General features: G+C 40.2%; 1 protein-coding gene across 3 annotated transcripts in view; it reads left to right on the forward strand.

The window, feature by feature from the left end:
• Positions 1-16,258, forward strand: part of LOC114568676 (sodium bicarbonate cotransporter 3) — a 50,473-nt gene that overhangs the window by 23,882 nt on the left and 10,333 nt on the right. For 2 of the 3 annotated variants that reach the window (XM_028598305.1, XM_028598304.1), the window contains exons 4-16: positions 39-177; positions 1,530-1,690; positions 1,910-2,098; positions 3,132-3,503; positions 7,725-7,840; positions 8,591-8,748; positions 10,262-10,349; positions 10,547-10,693; positions 11,094-11,200; positions 12,872-13,046; positions 14,047-14,180; positions 14,343-14,588; positions 15,951-16,056. In XM_028598305.1, the coding sequence (XP_028454106.1) occupies positions 39-177; positions 1,530-1,690; positions 1,910-2,098; positions 3,132-3,503; positions 7,725-7,840; positions 8,591-8,748; positions 10,262-10,349; positions 10,547-10,693; positions 11,094-11,200; positions 12,872-13,046; positions 14,047-14,180; positions 14,343-14,588; positions 15,951-16,056 (2,138 nt within the window). The remainder of the gene's footprint in view (positions 1-38; positions 178-1,529; positions 1,691-1,909; positions 2,099-3,131; positions 3,504-7,724; positions 7,841-8,590; positions 8,749-10,261; positions 10,350-10,546; positions 10,694-11,093; positions 11,201-12,871; positions 13,047-14,046; positions 14,181-14,342; positions 14,589-15,950; positions 16,057-16,258) is intronic. The other variant, XM_028598306.1, reaches the window with a different exon arrangement.

The raw sequence follows: 16,258 nt of genomic DNA on the forward strand, positions 1-16,258 counted from the left end.
TGTACATCTGACTTTTGGCCTTTGCCCACTCTGTGCAGACACACCATCCCAGCGGGTCCAGTTTATTTTAGGTACAGAGGACGATGACCTCGAGCACGTCTCCCATGACCTCTTCACCGAGCTGGACGAGCTCTCCTTCAGAGACGGCAATGCCAGTGAATGGAAGGAGACTGCCAGGTCAGAAAGCAACTTAAGGGGCAAACAGCATGATGACAACCACATGAAGTGAAAGCAATACACAACTCCAAAGATCTGTTGTTGTTGTTGTTGTTGTTGTTGTTGTTGTTGTTTAACAGATATTAGTTGACAGGATTTTTAATGCATCCGTGTTATAGTTTTGTAGCATACATTAATCATGGAATAACATCATTAGGAGTTAACTGGAAACCCTGATTAGGTATTGTGATCATGGCTTAGTCACAACTATTAGCCTTAGTGGCTACGTTATAGTACATGTGTATATTATTGTAAAAATTGCTTATACTATGAATAAGGCATTCTCATTTGGAGATCTGAAGAGACTGAGGGCGTTTTCACACATGAGTCGGACCAAGGTTCATGTTTTTGTTACATTGTATACTTAGATCCGGTTATACTTATTAGATCCGGTAAGTTTTGGTTTCACACACTAAAGATATATATATATATATATATATATATATATATATATATATATATATATATATATATATATATATATACGTGACAAAACTACATCCTGCCGTCATCACATACGTGAGCTGCGTCTCCAGATACTTATAATTGATTGGTTTGTTGATGGGCTTCCCCGTCCTCTCGTATCCTCTCTCTGTGTCGGAGTTTTTTCAACTGACTGCTGCTCCCCCCTACTGCCGCGGCTCTTGTTGTTTTGTTGTGATGTTGAGAAGCAAGACACGGGAACTTTCTTTCTGGAGGATTTATTCAGAGACAAACAGAAACCTACACTGTACATTTACTACCACTTAATAAATAAACTGCTGATGTATTCTCTGCTCTGATAGCCGACAACTGTCTGCTCTGAGCGCATTCACCGTCACTCTCTCTCACTAAGCACCGAGCTATTCCTGAGCTTCTCCGGTCTTAACACAAGGAGAGCCTGCCAGAGCTTCTTGTATTTGGTCCGAAAGTCCGAACCATCCAAAAAATGCTTTTACACTATAAATGAACCAAACCATGGATCAGTTTGGTCCGGTCCGAGACCACCTCTTTTTATCGGACCAAAATTTGGTCCGGGGGAGGTTTCACACCTGTAATTTTGGTTCGGATCAAACTAAAAAGTCAGAAAGTCCGGTCCAAATAAGGTATGTGTGAAAATGCCCATAGACTAGGCTCATACTCAGCCTCAGGTCAAAAATGTCAACAGGGTTATTTTACTGAATACTAAATTGTAAAATGTAAATTCTTTGTTCCCTCACTGATAAAACTTGAATTATAATGCAGCTAATTTTTTTTTTTGTTAATTATAATTTGTGGATTCAAGTAAACCATTTGCGTCTGTGTGTGTTTGTGCTCTTTGTGTTCATCTACAGATGGTTGAAGTTTGAAGAGGATGTGGAAGACGGTGGGGAGAGGTGGAGTAAGCCCTATGTGGCTACGTTGTCACTACACAGCTTATTTGAACTGCGCAGCTGCATACTCAACGGCACAGTCATGCTGGATATGAGGGCCAACAGCATCGAGGAAATTGCGGGTACATTTTTCAATACTCATTGAAATCACTTTTTAAGATAGATGACCTACTGTATTCATGCCATCTTATTGTATTTGTTATGTAGCACTGTGGTGAAAAGTATGAGATAAAAAAAGGAAATAACTATTCATTACTCTAATAATATCGTTTTGAATAGCCTGTACATAATTTCAGTTTTTTTTCTCACTGTGTTTATGTCCCTGCCTTTGTACGATTTAGGCATGCTGATAGACAGCATGGTGGCATCAGGCCAGCTGAAGGAGGATTTGCGTGAAAAGGTGCGGGAAGCCATGCTGAAGAAACACCACCACCAGAATGAGAGAAAACTCAGCAATCGCATCCCTCTGGTGCGCTCCATTGCTGACATAGGCAAGAAACATTCAGACCCACTCTTACTTGAACGAAACGGTGAGATCCTACGACGCACTCGTATTTCTTTTTCCTCCATATTTTCCACCACTGGGGAACAGTTCCTAAAAATCCACTATTCAAATCCCTCAATGCCATCGTAGAAGGTAAAAGTGAGTACAATTTAGAGAACGATCTATATTGAAGCAGTCAGCCACTTTATTGAAAAAGAAATCTGGTTGTGACTGACTGTGCTAACCTGTATGGCTGGCCTGGCTTGGGGTTTTGAATTAATGATTGTATTCACTCCATAGGGTAACACTCAGGAAATATTGCTTCACATGTAACCGGAGTCAGCATTGTGTGTGTTTTTGACTGGGCATGGCTGCAGTAGTGTTAATGTATGGTGTGCATTTTAAGATCTTGGGTGCCAGCTTGATGTTTTAAATATGAAAGAAATATCACATGCTCCACTTCTGTGCCTATGGTTCTTGTTGGGCTTGCATTTCCATATCATTCAATTTAAAATGCAAATGTGAAAGGTCAAAATGATATATGTCACATATGATGGTTGGTGATGGTCATAGTTGTATTGTGAAAGTCGATGTCTTGTGCCAAATGAGTGTGTGCACTGTGTAGGATTTATGACTGGTCTGCTGTGGTAGAGCACATGTTTGCTTACAATGCACCAACATTGTGCTAACTAATCCTCTCCTGCATGCAAGCCTCTCTGAAGAGTTTTGCCTTACCTCCAACATGTTGAACGGTTGGTTTGTTTGGAGTTGAATGAGACAAGTTGTTTGGCCCTTGCAGACCCTCCTACACGCATCACTGAATCATTCTTAATGTCTTCTGCACACAACCATGCTTTCCGCTCATGTTTATGCAAGCACGGATATCTCTAACTACACCTCTGCCCTGCTCTTGCTGCCCACCCCTTCTTGCTGTCTCCTCCAGATACCACCCCTGTAATGTACTCCTACTTCATGTGTTTTTCCTCTGCTCCATCCCTTATTCCTTTTCCTTCTTCTCCTTTCCCCCCTTTTCTCTCTCCCTTCTCCTCTCCCCTTGTTGCCATTGTCTCTTCTGTTAGGAGAGGGCCTGTCCTCTTCACGTCTCTCTCTCTACAAGCCAGGGTCCGCCTCCTCTGTCACCAACCTCTCCCAGAGACGAGAGTCCAGAGTCTCCATCCTGTTCAACCATCTCCTGCCCTCCTCTTCCTCCAACACTGGGCAAGCCCCAGGCCCCCAACTCCTCACCACCCCTCAAAATACCCCCGCTGCCTTCCGGCACTCCTCCCAAACCCTTGGTGCAGACCTCGGCCCTCGAGGCATCCCTGAAGTGGTGGTATCCCCTCCTGAGGATGACGACCCACCAAACTCTGCAGAAGAAGAGGGAGCATCACCTGAGCTCAGCCGGCGAGCATCCTCGGCATCCCAGGGCTTCGAGCTGCTGCCCTTAGAAGGCAAATATCTGTGTAGCCTGCCAGTGTGAGTCACGGCTTGAACAGAGAACACTAGCACTAGCATGAAAGCTCTGCTCCCTGTTAACTTCCAACCCTGCGGCCATCTCATCAATAACCCACAGCAAGGCTCACTTGCTAAGGCGCTCTTCCTACTGTATTTATCCACAACGTTTTTGACACCACTCTCTTCTCAGCCTCATGATTTCTGCTTCTCTCCCTTCCTATCTATTCCCCTCACCAATTCTTTCCTACTGATATCTCTCATTCTTGCTACTCTCTAAACTCTTTATACTTCTTTTTACAATTCAAACTTCTCTCTTTCTCCTTACACATTTTCAAGACATTCCATCAGCCTTGCTTGGCCTTGTCCCCATTCACACCTCCTTCGTTGTGGTTTCATGGCTGCCTTCCATCATTTTTTGGTCTGTCTTTCTCCCAAACTGCATCATGTGTCCTGTTATGTTTTATTGCCACGCTATCTTCCCCCATCTTTCTTCTCAATTCACGTGTTTACATAAGACCTGTTAGAAGGGATGTCCCGAACATGTTTAATTTTACTTGTTACCACTGATCAGTCTAAGTCATTTAATATTGGGTATCTGCTAATACTATTATATGTTTAATTCAGCTACTTTATACAGTTACACAGTAAAAACTATATTAAAATCAGAAAAGCCAATCCAGATAGGTAAAACAGCTCGATATCTTCACCCACAAAAATGTAACTTGCATCAGTGCTTGTGTCAATATGGATCTGTTGTGACGCAAAGCTAGAGGATTTGCAGAGCATGTCTATATTCCTAAAATAAACACAATATGAATATTAAAATGCACTTTGAGGTTCAATATGGTGCACCTGCAAGATGTTACCTAGCTTCTTTTTATAACCCAAAGCTGCTCTGCTTTTACTTGCACAAATTCTCTTTATTAGTGTGGATACCACTAACTGGAACTACTGGCTGCTGTTTATTTTCACACTGCTCTGCTGTTCACTCACAACATTGGATTTGGAATAAGTTCCTTTTGTTCAAGCAGAGTGCACCGGGGCCTTTTTGATAGGTTTCATATTTAGAGCACAGTTTATCATAATAAAGGATTAAATAAAGAACAATTGATTGGGTTTTGAATTGCTGACACCAATCAATGTCTCAGATACAGATCCTGCAGATAGGCTCGGGACATCCCTAGCTGTTAAGTCCTTATCTTTTTGTTATGCTGTATGACGCAGAAACTGACATACAGTACTACACTTTTTATCCCCGGGTGACCATCCCATTTTGAACACTCACAGATATAAATGTCATGCAACTTGTGCTTGTCCCCTTGCATCTGTTGGCGCACGTGCTCTTCCTCTTCATCAATTCCTAAGTATAAACATTCTTTTACCCGAATAAGAATAGTGAGGTTGAGGGTGAGGGTAGCGGGTGCCAGCAGCATGGCTAAATATAAGCCAGAGACCAGGGTGGGTGTATAGGTACTGCATGTACTTTCATACTGGCACCGACAGTGACTTTTTGTTCTTCCCAAACCAAGCCTTGTCAGTTTATTATTAGACTGTTTGCGTTTCTGTGCGTGCGTCTGTGTGTTTCTCCATCTGAGAATGGCTCCATTTCAAAGTATGGGTCATTAGAACCAGCAATGACTTGGTAGGAGCTGAATCTGAAAGGTTGGGGTGGTCTTATTATAGCTGAAGAGCTTCTGTAATTGTACCCTCTTCTAGGAAAATGCACAGTATTTCCAAAGAAGCAAGCGTCCTGACAACAGTGTGTGGGTTAGGTTATTATTCAGAGGGGGGTTTCAAGCTTCAGTTTAATAACACTGTAAGTTGCAAAAACTGCTGTGTTGTACGATGTTGACTTAAAATAGCTAAACCGTCTGACTGTGTATTGAACAGAGATATAGTGTTATACAGTAAAATGCCCTTAATGTGTCATTTAGAGTCATTTGTCTATATGAGTCTGTTGAGAATAGCCTGGTTTACAGGTTAATAATAAGGAGTAACAAAATAATTCTAGTTGATGCAATGATTTATATGTTCTTGCAGTTTTGAAATATATTGTAATGGTATTGAGTTGACTGCAGGCTATTAATACATACACATGCCATGGATCCATAGAGTATGAAGTCATGGGTGAAATACATGTACACAGGGCACGTGGAGAATCACTGGTACACTTGCGTCATGTTATTCTAGACCCTATTTGAGAGCTTTTCAAATGTTAAGCATTTTTATTTGTCAGTTTTATGAAACATAGGCCATGTTAAAATAGAATAATGGCCACATCTAGACTCATGGCAACCTAGTGTCATTACATAATCCCTGTATGTTTGTCTTTGTACAGTATAATGTAAATTGTGGGAAGAACTAGATTTCCAGCAGAAGACCAAGCTTAATACATACATCTGTACAACTACTATAATGATACAATACAATTTAATATCATCTTTTCCCCTTTATCAGAAAAGTCCCAGTGCTACCAGCTTTACGTATTTTCAGTTATGTTACTGTTTTGCATATGAACGAGGTAGCGCTATGACGCCACTGTTTAAAGGCTAGTATGGGGCAGCATTCCAGGGCTTAGCCTTTCTGAATGAAGTGTGTTGGCGAACGCAACCTAAACTAATCCCTCCCTTATTCCAAGAGGCTTTGTCAGGTATGTGAGCAATCATGCTCCTGTTCAGCAGTCACAGCTGCCCAGCATCCACTGGGGTTACTTCAGGGTACAGTTCAAGGGTATGGATCACTGGCCAAACCACGTGCTGGTAGAAATGGCACATTTTAATTTAGATTTATTGTAGGTTAGAATGTGGTTTAAGACCTTTTTATAAATGTATTTTGTTTGACGTTGGCTTGATTACCTTCTGATGGCGAAATGAGAAATGTGTTGACGTAGATGTGAAAAATGAGAAAAGAAAACCTGGTAAAAGAAGTGTTACTTCAGAATTTTAGAGGATAGTATGCAAATGCTATCCTTTGATTCAAATACACGACTCCCTCATTTCATATTCCCACTCTCATGTCACCTCAAGTGCTAGCGTTTCCTGTATCTGGTATGGCTCAAATCTCATAAGCAATGTTGAAGTGTGTGCAGCCAATTATGCACAGAAATACCTAAGCTTCAACACTTAAAGGTGCTGAAGTCTGAGGAAGGTGAAATGTCAGGCACATTAAACACATCCCCTCGCATTTAACTCAGCTGACATGAATTTAAGCAAAGCAGGACTGATTTAGCACCAAGTAATGAGCTTAACAGACGGGGAGCAAATAGGAACGGTGCTTTGTGAAAAATATCGTCTTCCCTGTGGAGAGACATCACAGTGTTACAGCTCTGTACCAAACACATCTAATAATGGTTGTAGTGAAAGAAATCCTTTCACTTACAGCCAAAAATGTGAAATGTTGATCTGCAAATTTAAATGCTACTGTTTCAATATGTTAAAAAAATGTTTAGCTACTTGTGTGTATTATAAGCTTGATTTTGTTCATCTTGTATTTCAATTAGCCATTGATCATTGTAGAACAGTGGATCCCAACTCTTGTGTTTGGGACCGCCATTACTGTGAGTTTAAGTTTAGCAACCTAATAGATAATGATGATCTAGACCTGGAGTGGCTCAGGAACTATCATTTAATAGAATATCTCAGAGCTGATATGCTAACCTACGAAGTTGAAAAATATACTGGTGACATTCTGGCGCTTACACAAGCGGCCCTTAAATAAACAGGCCACTTAGCTAATGAGGATAAGTGACTGCAAATCATTTATCCAGTGGTTCATTTTTCTGTTGAAAGTGCCAAAACAAAATGCAAATATCAAACAAACCATTTTATTTACCCTGTAGCATTGCATCATGATCTTGTGTGGGCAGCAATGTGATGTCAGGATTTTGTATTTTGTTTGCCAAGAGCTCACCTCTGATCAAAAATGAGGTTAATGCCTGTGAAATTGCTTTTTGTTGTTTGATGAGCCCATGCCATAAAGTAGTGGTCTATCACAGATAAAAAAAAAAAATCCCAGTTCCTTAAAATTACACACCGAGTAGAGAGAAAAATGTAAGACAAATGGCATTTAATAAATAGCAATTAATAATGAAATCAGAAATGGCATTTCATGGCGAAACCACACTGTAAATCTTGACCAGTCTTTGCTTTCCAAGTACCTACACAGTGTCCATCACCACTTTATCTCTTGTGCCCTTCTTCTCCCCCTGTCCCTCCTAGGTTCAACGGTGTCTCCAAACTCTGTCCCAAACAACCTGGATGGCAGCAAAGCAGTGGAGAGGAGACCATCCAAAGTAGGGGTCAGTAGAGAAAGCAGCAGTGTCGACTTCAGCAAGGTAACCTAACCACAGTACTGAGCACAGAAACAGTTCATCTTGGTGGAAGGGCCCAGGAGTTCATCAGTGTCTTTCTTGAGTTTCTGGACTTTCACAGACATTTAAATGGTCTGTGTTGAAAACTGCCTGCATGAGAATACCCAACATAACCATACCCAGCCATTTTCTCCTGGGCTCAGTAAGAGGCATTTTCAGTCATTGCTTCACCTGTAATGGGCTAAGAATTGGTCAACAAAGTAAAAGTCTCCCTCGCATGGCCTCCATTTATCCTACCATGTTGTACCTCATCCATTAAATAAAATGGCAGGCCGCCATGAGTAACTATCATTATAAAACCATCCATTATGACTGCCAAAAAATAAGGTGCAGTGTTTATATGAGTCAGAGGATACAAAAGGGGTATGTAGGCACATTCTACTACACTACACAGAGATAAAGAAATTGTTGCAGATCTATATTTATCATTGCACATAAGAAGTACTTATTCAGAAACCTGATAAGAAATGCTTCACAGCCACAGACTATCTTTGCTCAGTACTATGTAGTCATTTATGTAGCTACTAACTGGAGTTATCTTTCATTCGTTATCATAGTATCCAAACGACCTGCTGCCACCCTTACATTCCCACTTCTTCATCTCTGTTTGCATGTGTGTCCTTGTAAACTAGTCCCTCATTCTTTCTCTCTGTTTATAATTAGTATTTGTTTGTTTATCTGATTCTCTAATTTAATGTGTTCTATTGGTCTCAGGTGGACATGAATTTCATGAAAAAGATTCCTCCAGGTGCTGAAGCTTCCAACGTACTGGTGGGAGAAGTGGACTTCCTGGAGAAGCCCATAACTGCCTTTGTACGACTGTCCCCTGCAGTCCTTATCACAGGCCTCACAGAGGTGCCTGTGCCCACAAGGTACAATAATTTGCAATTGAATGATGTCACGTTAAGGAATTTTATTCCAAAACATTTATATTGGATTAAAAGTCGCCAACTCTGACAAGTTATACTCTGGCAGCAACTTAAGCAAACTGACAAAGTCATTTGTAAATATAAAATATTTACTGTGGTTCTCACTACAGTGTCTGTTTTCCATGTCTGTAATCTCTACAGTAACAAGACTTAAGAGACAGTAGCCACGTAATTAGTCCTGTGAGGGTCTAATGCTCATTACACAGCTTTGGAAAATAGACACAACTTAAGTTTTGTTTAATACTTATATACATATATAATACATATATTGGGGTAAAAACAACTCCAAAAATTTGGCCTCAGCATGTTACATGGTTTCACTTTATTCCGCTGATCAACAATGGTGGTAACACACCAAGAAACATAGCAATGTGTCAGCAAAGGCAGGGAACAAGATGTCTAGCTAGCTGACATGGATGTCAACAATGTAGGTATCAAAATCTTTACTTGACAGTATTGACATAACCGTGACATGACACTGTCATAACTATGACATGAAACTGTCACGAACGTGTCATAAACCTTATAAACAAGTCATAAACATTTATGAATTCTGTCATTAAGTGTCATTCGGTTTTTGTCATGACAAGTTGACATTGTTTTGGTTGTCTTGATTATGACAAGTTGACATTAATCAAGTAACATTACCAGAAGTTGTTTGGTCATGAAAAGTTGACATTAAATTTGTCTTGATTATGACAAGTTGACATTAATCAAAGTGACATTACCAGAAGTTGTCTTTGTAATGACAACTTGACATTTAACAGGATGACATTACCAGAGGATGTCTTTTTGTATTCATGACATGTTGACATAATGATTATTAAAATTAGATGTGCAAGGTTAGAGACCAATTCTAGCATTTGGTCAGATAGATGTGTGACAGGATATTTCACAAAACTGGGTGTCATGACACTATTATGACAGTGTAATGGATAGATTCTTAGACCTCAAGTAAAGTGGTACCAAACTAATTTAATGTCAACTTCTCATGACCATGACAACTTCTGGTAATGTCACTTTGATTAATGTCAAGTTGTCATAATCAAGACAACCCAAACAATGGCAACTTGTCATGACAAAAACCGAATGACACTTAATGACAGAAGTCATAAACGTTTATGACTTGTTTATAAGGTTTATGACACATTCATGACAGTGTCATGTCATAGTTATGACAGTGTCATGTCATGGTTATGGCGATACTGTCAAGTAAATATTTTAAAAATTGACTTTGCTAAAGTTTTATGAGGAAGGGAATGCATATTTAACATGTTTATTATCCTCAAGGATACCCACAATGCAATTTAGTGAGTAACAATGAATGTTGATTGGTGATTTAACTGTTGACAAGAAAACTCCACTGTGTACCTTTTAAGTGAATATGTACTGTTGTGATTAGTATGGAGGTCAGTGTAATTCATGGTGCATTCATGATTATTTGTCTTGTTCAAAGGTTTCTTTTCCTGCTTTTGGGTCCTCGTGGCAAAGGGCCCCAGTACCATGAGATTGGCAGATCCATGGCCACATTAATGACAGATGAGGTGAGAGAAACACAGAGAGATCCTTTTTGTAACTTGTTATTTCAGTTTTGACAGGTTCTAAAACTGTATCAAAGTATAATCTGGGTCAGTTTGTTTGTTATTTTTATGTAAAATGCATGTTGGGATTATGTTTTTTTTTTTTTTTTTTTTTTTTTTATTGTAGAGACATTTAATAACTCCTAATAATCATTACGTAGATTTTCCATGATGTGGCATACAAGGCCAAAGACAGAACAGATCTCCTCTCGGGAATAGACGAGTTCCTTGATCAAGTGACTGTCCTGCCTCCTGGAGAATGGGACCCCACAATCCGGATTGAGCCCCCCAAGAATGTCCCATCTCAGGTTAGAGATTCTCTCCATCAAAGATTGTTTAATGTGTACTTAGTGAATAATGCAGACAAAGGTGTGTGTCTTACCGACATGAATATCAAATGCCATGTACAACAAACGTTGAGAAATTTGCCTGGGAGGTGCTGGTGCAGAGATCATTAACCAGCTGCATACTAACTGATAACCAGCATACTAACACACTACACAATAGACCTCACGTACTATATTTTTGTCTGGTCTCACAAACTGCAATGTTTATATTGACTTCTCGATATGTGTATCTCTGTATATCACTCTTTACTTCCAATCACACTGAAAGGGCCCCACTATGGATTTAAAGCATCATGACAGCAAAGGAATTGATATGCATATTGTATGTATATGTAATGTATTTAAATCCTTTGACCTGCAGATGAAGAGGAAGAGACCGTCCCAACCCAACGGCAATGCGTCTCCAGCTGGAGAGCTGGAAAAGGATGAGGACCACCACGCAGGGCCTGAGCTGCAGAGGACCGGGAGGTGAGTTTAGCACCTTTTCTGGGCACACCATTGAGTTCAAATGATTATTGGAACATACTCACTTCAGGAATCTCTATTAATATCACTTAGTGTTAGCAAATATATTGATAAAGAAGTATTTGATAATTAAAGTGTGTCCCAGTTGAATTCACAGCTTTATAAGCACAAGTAGGCATGTTTAATATATCATGTTGATTATGTTGAGACAAGTGCTTCTTGTTAACAAGAGCTGCAGAAGAAAACTCATCTAAGAGACTAAGGACCTCATTGTATCCTCCTTTGTTACAGAGACTTATTTGTGGTTACAATAGTTAGAATGTCCTTGCTGCAAACACTCTAAAATGAAAATGAGATAAATTAAAAGACATTATCAAAAGTGTTTTCACAGTATGTAATCTCTAAGCCAGTGTTTAGTCAAACTTTTTCAATTTTTTTTTAAATGCCAATGTATAGGATGTAAAATTGTATAAACTCAACACCACTATGTGTTTTGGCTGATACATCTACTGTACTCTGTGAACTCAGATGCTGACATTTATGAATAACTCATGCTGGGCCTCTGGAGCCCGGGCCACACAGCAAGAGAGAGAATGTGTTTATTTGAAACCTCACACAGACACACACTCTGCACACATACACATCAGTTGCAAAGGCACTGTATTATTTACAGATTCACTCTGCTTTTCACTGCTACTATAAAAGGCTCATGCTATGAGGGAGTTCTGGGGGTCAGAGGAGTATAAGGAAGTATAAGAGGCTAATGAAAGGAAAGCTATCAGAAACAGGGGCTGTATAGAAGAGACAGCAGGGGTTGTGGAGGCAGGCAATTGAGGTTATTCCAGAGGTGTGGGGGAAAAGAAAATGAAAGACCTCACAGCAGAGCAATTGGACAGGACCTGGTGTCAGAGGAAAGACAGGAAGAAATACAAGGTGAGAAATGAAATCTCTCAAAGTAAAGGGTTAGACACAAAAGAGGAGAAGGCAGAGAGATCCCAGTGCTATCTAGGTTTTGGGGTTGAATATCATAAAAATGCATATTCATAAGCCTCAGCTCTCTGCAGGGTTAATGCCTTCTCCAGTGCAATTAGTGTTCAAGCAAACACTCTTACCAATTAACTGTGTAAAATGGCCTCAACAACTAGTAAATAATCATGATTGCTAAATTACAGTTTGGATCACATTGAATTAAGAATCAATGCATTTAAATAATTCCAACTATTATAAGAACGACAGGAAGATTGTGTTTAATAAACACATAATAAGAATGGCAATTTACAGTTAGTTAGTTAGTGGTAAGAGACCAGCAGAACCACTTTGGTTAAATGGCTGCAAACATTTATCATTTTTATTATTCACTAAGCACAGTTACCTGTTACCTACACTATTTTTATTTTATTGGATTTCTGAAATAATCTCAGAGGAATTGATAGATGGTTAACTGCCTCGTATTAATAGCGTTTAAATTAAGTGTCTCACTGAAATATTATTAATTATTTTATGTTATTATATCATATTATTGTGCGCTTCTACTAGAAAATTAATTAAAAGGTGTGAAAGTGTAACTGTGTGAATGTGATCAGGGTGTTCCTGAAAAAGAGAGCATTGCTCTCCGTGTACACCCCCCTTGAATAAATAAAGGTGGGGAAAAAAACTACCTCTCTCCTCTTGCAGGATATTTGGAGGTCTGGTCCTGGACATCAAGCGGAAGTTGCCATTTTACTGGAGTGACATCAGAGACTCCCTCAGTCTGCAGTGTCTAGCCTCCGTCTTGTTCCTCTACTGTGCCTGCATGTCCCCTGTCATCACATTTGGAGGTCTGCTTGGGGAGGCAACAAAAGGCAACATAGTGAGTCTGAAAGCTTGGCACTTAAAAGTCAATACTTGTGCTTTTCATGAACCCAGTGGAAATCAAACCCCTACCCCAGGTTATCTAAGTGCCATGTTGTACCAAGTGAGGTATACAGAACCTAGAACAATTTGGCTAGCATATTTGAGTATATCATTTAATTTTGAGGAAACATCAAGTTCCCCAGAATCCTTAAAGTTAAGTCAAAGAAGTCTTCTGATTTTAAATAACTAAAGATGTTTTCCTCAACCACTGTGGGAAACACAAATGCTTTCTCACACCATGCCATTTAACATGTTACACCCATGTTTATGTACGCACATACAGTCAATGATGTAGGGGTTAAATGCAGATAGAAGCAGTCATATTTACGTGAGCTACTGTTAATCAAGGGCAAAACACATTTTCTGACTACCCTATTTTACCTTTTTTGTAAAGCAGCTGATTTAGTGTGTCAAGAAAAGTCACCATCATTTTTTCACCTACTTCACCGTGCTATTACATACTCATATAGGTGGATATATTTCACTGTGAGGTATTTATTTAGTGTTCAAAATAGCATATGATGATTATTCAGCCTTCCATGCAATAATCTGTTATCACACTGCAAGCTGTATAGTTTCTCTCTCTCTCTCTCTCTCTCTCTCTCTCTCTCTCTCCTTTTTACCCAGATGTCCTTACTAGGACACGGACTGTTGGCATAGGCACAGACTGTGTGCTGGTGTGTGTGATGCATCTAAGTAAACTCAGCAGGCGAGCATTACACACAGATATGACTTCGGACAATTCAGCAGGGTGGAAACATTAAAACAGTTTGTCTAGCCTGTCAGCCAAGAATGTCTGTTTAATCAAAACTCTCTGTGTTTTGGTCGGCGGTCTCTTCTTCACCTCTTTCTTTTCTCCTTCAGTCTTTCCCACTCTATCCTCCTTTGGGTGGTTTCACCTCCCACATCCTCCCTTTCTCACTCCCTCACTCCCTCCCTCTCCTATGTGTCTACAGAGTGCCATAGAGTCTCTGTTTGGTGCCTCACTGACAGGAGTGGCATACTCCCTCTTCGCAGGCCAGCCCCTCACTATTCTTGGCAGCACGGGCCCTGTTTTAGTGTTTGAGAAGATCCTCTTCAGGTTCTGCACGTACGTTCAAGCACGCTTTTGCAGTTACGTGATACTTAGTCAAAATACCGATGAGACTAAATAGTCTGCATAGTATGGATTCCAAAAGTCTACATGGCTCTAATGTGCATGTGTCTACCTGTATCCATTCTCCTCCATGTCACCTTTGTCTATCTTTCCCAGTGACTATGGCCTGTCCTACCTGTCGCTGCGGACCAGCATTGGTCTGTGGACAGCCTTCCTGTGTCTGGTCCTGGTGGCCACAGATGCTAGCTCCTTGGTCTGCTACATAACCCGATTCACAGAGGAGGCCTTCGCTTCGCTCATCTGCATCATCTTCATCTACGAGGCTCTAGAGAAGCTCTTTCACCTGGGAGAACACTACCCTGTCAACACGCACAACAACTTGGACAATCTTACCCTGTATTCGTGAGTAGTGAGATTTAAGTTACTTTCATATTTGAGTTTCATATTATTATCTTTTTTTGTCAATCTCTTGTTTAAAGCTATAGTGCGTAGTTTCTCTCTCCCCCATGAGGAACTTTAAGTAATGACAACAACACTGTCGGCGCGTCCAGCTGATACGGTAGATCTCAGACGTTCTGACAGACACAGAGCCCCGTTTGGGTCTCTGAATGAGACAAAGTTTAGGGAAGTGGCTGTACTCTGCTATACATTGGAGGTGGAAAACCGAAACTACGGCAGAAATACACACAGAGCACAAACGCGACACATCTGCCGCAGCATGCCCACAGCAAAGCGCGTCCATTATAAACCTGAAGCTGCACCGACCACGGATCACACACGCGCCCCCCCACCCCTCCCCCACGCAGTTGCTAGTAGCCACCATGGTAGCCACGGAGGACACGGAGGATTAAAAAAACATGATGGACTCTTCAGAAGAGGTAATTATCTTCACTCAAGCTTCTGTGCTGGAAAGTCACCGGTTGACACAATCTTCTGAACATAGCCATACTGAGAAATACAAAGAGAGTTGTGTGGAGCTGATAGGTTCATTAATATCAAAAAGTGACGCACTAAAGCTTTGAAGAGTTAGTGGAATAAACTATGAAACTCCTAGAAAACTAATATTTTATTAGATAAGATTGAACTTTATTTATCCTGAGGGAAGTTTTTGTGCAATGGGGCACTGTCCACTGTCAACTTCCTGGTATTAATATGCATTCATACATTGGTATTCTTACAATATGTGTGTACAGTTGTTTAGCTGTTCAAATTGCTGCCTGTATAAAAGTGTAGGTGTTATCCTGTATTATGAATGTATGTTAAATATGTAATTTGTCCTCTTGTAGGCAGACTAATAAACAGACCAAGAAACGTCTGTTTTCGTGTAACCTCAGAAGTGATTTATCTGTTCAACTATGTTCAGTATATGTATATACAGTTTAATTATGAATATTTATTCATTTAGTAATGCATTGTATCTATTAAATTATTACATTTTTTAAAGATGATCATTTCTACTGTTTCAAAATTACGTGTCAATTTTCTAATACACTCTTCAGGTCAGGATGTCATGTTAAGTGCAAAAGGTTACATAAAGTAGTGTACTATGCACATAAGTACTATCCCATTATAAACACTCTGCTCTTTGTAGTGGTTTGATCTGTTCCCAGTACATGGCTTCCCTTAGAGCTAAAAGGAAAATTACCCCCTTGCAAAATAACACATTTAAAAATAACTGATGTTTTTAATTGACTTGAGCCAAACTCTTTTTCACCTCAAGATAAGCATACGTACTTTGCTCAGCATTTGTTGTCTTGTCCCCAGGTGTCAGTGCTCTCCACCAGTCAATGCCTCGGATCAGCTCATGCAGGAATGGAACCGGACAGGATACAGCCCAGACTCTATCCAATGGAGCAACCTCAATGTTTCGGTGAGACCAGCACACAGTGATCTCCAGTGTGATGTGTAGGAATCACACCCATACTCACATGTCTATGATGTGTTGAGCAAACAGACATCAGCCAATATCACATACAGATTAAGTCAGACACATTAAGACTAATGCAACAACAGCAACCACTACTAGAGCTAGGATTAGCCTGCAAAAAAACTGCTACCAATACTGCTGTCAG

Source organism: Perca flavescens, chromosome 14, assembly GCF_004354835.1.
Source record: "Perca flavescens isolate YP-PL-M2 chromosome 14, PFLA_1.0, whole genome shotgun sequence".
Taxonomy (NCBI): domain Eukaryota; kingdom Metazoa; phylum Chordata; class Actinopteri; order Perciformes; family Percidae; genus Perca; species Perca flavescens.